This window comes from Morone saxatilis, unplaced genomic scaffold (assembly GCF_004916995.1).
Source record: "Morone saxatilis isolate NCDOM2014 unplaced genomic scaffold, NCSU_SB_2.0 Contig16, whole genome shotgun sequence".
Lineage (NCBI taxonomy): Eukaryota > Metazoa > Chordata > Actinopteri > Moronidae > Morone > Morone saxatilis.
Window position 1 is genome coordinate 26,517,254 of NW_023339718.1, and position 6,046 is coordinate 26,523,299.

Consider the following 6,046-nt stretch of genomic DNA (forward strand, 5'->3'; position numbering starts at 1 on the left):
ACCTTCAGGAAGATGCACATCGGCCCTCGGTTGATGATATGAGGATTTGATGTGTGCTCTCTCACTTAGTATTGGCTGTAATAGACAAAATGTATGAACCATGAATTTTTTGGCGTTTTCGCATGTAATTCTGGCCTTATTGTGTTTTCAGTGCAATTCTGGCAACAAAGCAGGAATTGTGGGTGTTTTCCACCTAAATGTCAAAAATGAGCTCCTCTGGCTCTGAAAACAAGCTTTTTCATTTAAGCTGCCATTCTCTTCCAGAAAACGACTTATCCATCATTTCCACCTCAGAAAGATGGCGACCCTTCGGTGATGATAGAGGGATTTTGATGTGGCTCTCTCACTTAGTTTGGCTATAATAGGACAAAAGTATGGAACAGTGACATTTTTTGCGCTTCACATGTTAATTCTGGCCTTATTTTTTTGTTTCCCATGCAATTCTGGCAACAAAGCAGGAATGGTGGTGTTTTTCCACCTAAAATGTCAAAAATGAAGCTCCTTTGTCTTTGAAAAGAATGCTTTTTCATTTAAGCTGCCTTTCTCTTCCAGAAAACGACTTAATTCCATCAAGTTTCCACCTCAGAAAGATGCGACCCTCGTTGATATAGAAGGGATTTGATGTGGGCTCTCTCACTTAGTTTGGGCTGTAATAGACAAAAGTATGATATTCTATTGACTTTCTTGCGCTTCAACATGTAATTTCTGGCACTATATTTTGTGTTTCCCATGCAATTCTGGGTAACAAAGCAGGAATGTTGGTGTTATTTCCACCATAAATGTCAAACAAATGAAGCTCCTCTGGCTCTGAAAAGAAGCTTTTCATTTAAGCTGCCATTCTCTTCCAGAACGACTTATCCATCAGTTTCCACCTTCAGGAAGATGCACATCGGGCCCTCGGTTGACTGATAGAAGGATTTGATGTGGCCTCTCACTTAGTTTGGGCTGTAATTAGACAAATAGTATGAACAGTGACTTTTTTTGCGTTTCGCATGTAATTCTGGCCTTATTGTGTTTCAGTGCAATTCTGGCAACAAAGCAGGAATGTGGTGTTTTTCCACCTAAATGGTTCAAATAATGAGCTTCCTTCTGCTCTGCAAAAGGAAGCTTTTTTCATTTTTAAGCTGCCATTCTCTTCCAGAACGACTTATCCATTCAGTTTTCCACCTCAGGGATTAGTTAGCGACATCGGGCCTTCGTGTTTGTTATGATTTAGGTTTTTGATGTGTGGCTTCTCTCACTAGTTTGTGGCTTTGGTAATAGGACAAAAAGTCATGAAAGCAGTGACTTTTTTGCGTTTCGCATGTAATTCTGGCGCATTATAATGTGTTTCAAAGGTAGCTAATTATCTGGCAACAAAGCGAGTGGAATGGTGGTGTTGTTGCGCACGGCGGAAATGTGCGTATAAATTATTCGAGCTCCATACTGGCTCTAGACATAATTTATTTAACATCTTGGTAATTAAACAGGATTTGAGAGGTATGCGGCAGTACTTTCTCATGACATAGACGAGGGATTTCTGTGAAAGGTAACAATGTTCAGGTTTCCACCTTCAGGAAATGCACAGCGGACGCCAGGGTCGGTGAATGGATGAGGTTGTAGAAGGGGATAGTTGATTTTGGCTCAAATCTCGAACTTTATGGGTTATATTTTGGCCTGATAATAGACAAAAGTATGAACAGTGAGAGACGTTTTTTGGCGTAATATCGACGATGTGGAATAAATGGTCTGGCTTTTCTCTGGGTATGGTGTTTCAGATTGACAATTCTGGCAACAAAGGCAGGAATGTGGGTGTTTTTTCCACCTAAATGTCAAGGGAAATGAGGCTTCCTCCTGCTCTGAAAAGATAGGCTTTTCATTGTAAGCTGCTCATTTTTTCTCTTCTCCAGATAAACGACGGAATTTTCTTATCCATTCAGTTTCACAGCCATCAGGTATAGTTAATGTCGACAGCGAGACCTCGGTATGGACATGAGAATATGAGAGTGTGTAGCTGTGCTCTTCTCAACTTAGTTTGCTTGTAATAGCACAAAAGAGAAGTTGAAACTAAGCAGTGAACTTTTCGCGGGTTTTCGCATAGTTAAATTCGCTGGCTAATTAAATCTGTGTTTCATGTGTGGGCAATTCGGTGTTGGCAGACGAAAGCAAAGGATAGATAGTGTGGTAGTTTTTAACAGGGCAACGCATTAGATTGATGTCAAAAAATATTTGAAGCCCTCTGGCTTCTGACAAGATATGTCTATATAGCTGCATTCTCTTCCATGAACGAGACTACAAAGATATCCATCAGTAATCCACCTCAGAAGATGCACATCGGCCCTCGGTGTGATTGGCGACAGAGGGATGTTGATGGTGTGGCGTCTAACTCACTTAGTTGGCTGTAATAGACAAAATTATGAAACGGTGACTTTTTGGGCCATTTGCATTGTAATTTTGGACCTTTAATAAACTTTTGTGTTTGTCAGGTGCAATGTCTAAGCGGAACAAAGCAGGAATGTGGTTTTTTCACCATAAATGTCAAAAATGAGCTCCTCTGGCTCTGAAAACAAGCTTTTTGCATTTAAGCTGCCATTTCTCTTCCAAACGACTATATCCATCAGTTCCACCTCAGAAGATGCACAGCGACTCGGTGGATGATAGGGTCACGCGCGATATTAATGATGTGGCTCTCTCATTGCAATTGAGTGGCTTACATAGACCACAAAAGAGATTGCATCGACAACGGTTGACTATGTTATAGAGAACCAAGTGTACGCAGAGGTGATAAAGTTCTGGGTCTGCATCATTGTGTGGTAAGGCTGCGAAATTCTTGAAGGTGAAGCAATTAGTGGGATGTGGTGTTTATTTTTTGCTGAAAGGTCGAGAAGACGCTTTTAACTGACTCATTAGTGGCATCAGCCGTCCGGTACGATGGTCGGGACTGGAACGAGTGTATCACAGATGGGGAAGAGACCTGAAGAAGTGGATTGCAGTATGATAGGAATCAGCTCCTGTCCTGGGCGCCTTGTGACTTCGTGAGGGAGGCTGGAACCAGGAGAAGTCCGGTAAGTGTCATCGATGCTGGATGGGCAATGAGTCCCACCCCCTGCACGGACTGATGCAAACTTGGAGGCAGCTTTGCAGTGACAGGTGTCACCTCGATTGGTGAGAGGGAAGAGGATACAGAAGGGCTTTCTTCTGGTGCTTGTTAGGTCACAACCAAACTGTTGTACTGGAGCAATGATTGATTGGACAAAAAAAACAAACACCAGTTTGTCACCAGTCTGTGCAATGCTATTCTTTTTCATTCGTAGTTTGATGGTTTACAAGGCTATCTTTGCTCTTGTTTGTTTTTTATTCTTTTCTTGTTATTTTTTTATTCTGTCCTTAATTGTATGCTGGTTGCAAATGCAAATTTCGCAGTTCCCCATTGTGGGACAAATAAAGTTTTTCTTATCTTATCTTATCTTATTACTAAATTGCACTGAAATATGACACTTTTAATCGAAAGAGAAATTGGTTAAAATTAGAGTTCCATAAGTTACAAGCTTTATAATGTTTGGAAAAATGACTGTCCAGTTAAGGTAAAGTGAATCTGTGAATTCACTTGAAAATAAGACATGAAATGAAGTGGAAGGTTACCCATTTCTGAATTGTACCTTTTGGATGAACACCATATTATAAATTGTAATTTGTAATATATAAGTTTTCCGAAATAAAATGAGAAAAATTTCAGAAAATGAGAAAGAATCTTCATAAAAGAAAATAATGTAATGTCATTTCAAATTATTAAAGCCTTTAAAAGTGCACCATCATGTTCTATCATTATTTTCCCTCTCATGAATCAATTGCCAACTGGAAACATGAAGGAACAGGTTTAGTTTGTGTTTGTGTACAATCTCTGTAATGTCCAGAGAAGCATTTTGGCAGCAACCGTGCCCAGTAGCCAGCTGTTTTCTGTCTAGGTCCAAGCAGAGTTTAGGATGCTTTAGGGGATTCTAGCAGTTCATGGAAAAATAAGTAACAATGTAATTTCACTAATTTGTTTCGCTAGAAATTATCTCAGATGGAGAACGTAGAAGAATAAAGACTGTAACTTCACATTTGACTCTCATCTCTATTATCTGACCACCTACAGTGGAGGCAGCTCTACAATTCAACACTGAGTCAGTGATTTCATACAAATAAAGATTTTTATAAATCCCTGTCTGTGGTGTGTGTAGTTTTCTATTATATTAGTACTACTCTATATGGCCAAAAGTAAATGGACACCCCTGTCCGTTTACTTTTGGTCTGAGGTGTTTTTCCTGGTCTGTTCTAGAATAGAATTGTTTTGTGTTTTGACAGAAAATATCTTTAATGTTATTATGTTATGGGCAAAATGTCTGTGTACATACAGTATGCTGTATGTATACTGTTGTGTACTTCTGGTCTTTATCAGTTTTTTTTCTGGTTTGGGCCCATTAGTTCCTGCAAAGGGAAATGTTAATGCAGTATTTATGCAGGTTTTAGCAAGTTAAACATCAGACTTTTTAAGACCATTATGAATACAATTTAAGACATATTTCACGTCCATAAAGCGTATGAAGGCAAATCAGTATTGGTTCTATATATGTTTCATTCTGTAGTTGTTAGAGCATGATCAATACAAGTTTTTCCCTACAACATATGTAAAAGCAAGGCTAACACATGCAATTTCATACAAGCAATGTTAACTTTATTAATCTAATAACTGTTTATAATTTGTAAAAGTCATACTTAAGACATTTTAAGGCATACAATTCTGATTGTTTTTTAGACTTTTGAAGAACCCATGGATACCCTGTAATGCTACAGCATGAAAAACACCTTTGGGATGAACCGGAATGCCGACGAGAGCCCGCCAGAAAAAACAAAACTTAAAGATGCTTTTAAAATGTGTTTAATTGCTAATCAGACATGTAGTAAAAAGCACGTTCATAGACAAGATCAGACTACCAAAAACATTACTCCACTTCATTAATCCACAAATATAAGACTTTGCAGTATTAAAGGAAGAATTTATGAATGTTAAAATCCTCTGTTAAGACTTTTTAACCTGCTTGCTGGCTCTTTAAAACTAGTTAAACACTGACACGCTGCAGTGTTCATCAGATAGAAAAGCAACCTTATTAGGTGTATAAATAAATCTGTCAGGTGTTTACCTAATCAAAGCATCACTCTTACGTAGTATCTGGTTGAGAAGGCAGTGTTTCTGACATTAGAGGTCACAGAAGTGTCCAACAGAAAGAAGGAACAGTGGTCATCAGTGAGTTTCTATCTGCTGGAAGCTGAGTGGCGACACTTGAGAGAACCACAATGGCAGCTGAAGAACTTGCTCTTCACCCTCCAGTAGTGATCGCCATAGTCAAACCTGGTGAGGAAGAGACACGGTCACATTATATCGTCAACATTTTACTTGAAAATTCTCTACAGAACAAGAAAGGGAAGACAGTACACAGAGCTGAAGTAGTTCTTCCACCACTCACCCTATCTGGTCTCCGGCTTTGATGGGCCTGCTTGAGAAGAAGGCTATCCTGGGGAAACGTAGATCCTGGTGCATGGTGAACACCCTCACAGCCAGCACGTTGGGCTCACACAGGTGGTTGATGAAGCGGCCAATGTTGCCGAAGAGTCTTGCATCGATACAGTGTACGTCTCCCACCTGCAGAAGGTGAGGACCAAAAAGAGTCCCAGTCACATCTTCCCTTTGGGTTTACAGAGCCCGTCAACCTGGTCTGGAATCTCTTAGGAAATACAACTGTCATTTTTAAAGTTTAGATAATTATTTCAGTGAAGAAAAATCAACCAAAGAGCGAATAGAACAATGAAAAGAAAACACTTTGTTTTTTTTTAAAACACAAAAAAAGAAGCCTATTAAGTGTATATGGTTGTTAAAAAATATAAAAACATATATAATACAGACCAAATTGTATTAGAAAGTTCCTAAAATTATCAGGAAAACTCATCCCTGATCAATATTCACAGGAAATACATCTCTGATTTTACACAACCTTCCTGCAGTTATTGTGTTCACTGTTTGGCTTCA

General features: G+C 39.1%; 1 protein-coding gene across 3 annotated transcripts in view; it reads right to left on the reverse strand.

Moving 5' to 3' along the window:
• Nucleotides 1-4,884: 4,884 nt before the first annotated feature.
• Nucleotides 4,885-6,046, reverse strand: part of ehmt1a (euchromatic histone-lysine N-methyltransferase 1a) — a 19,734-nt gene continuing 18,572 nt past the window's right edge. For all 3 annotated transcript variants that reach the window (XM_035658701.1, XM_035658699.1, XM_035658700.1), the window contains 2 exons: nucleotides 5,487-5,662; nucleotides 4,885-5,371 (listed from right to left, as the gene is read on the reverse strand). In XM_035658701.1, coding sequence (XP_035514594.1) covers nucleotides 5,275-5,371; nucleotides 5,487-5,662 — 273 coding nt within the window. In that variant the 3' untranslated portion in view covers nucleotides 4,885-5,274. The remainder of the gene's footprint in view (nucleotides 5,372-5,486; nucleotides 5,663-6,046) is intronic.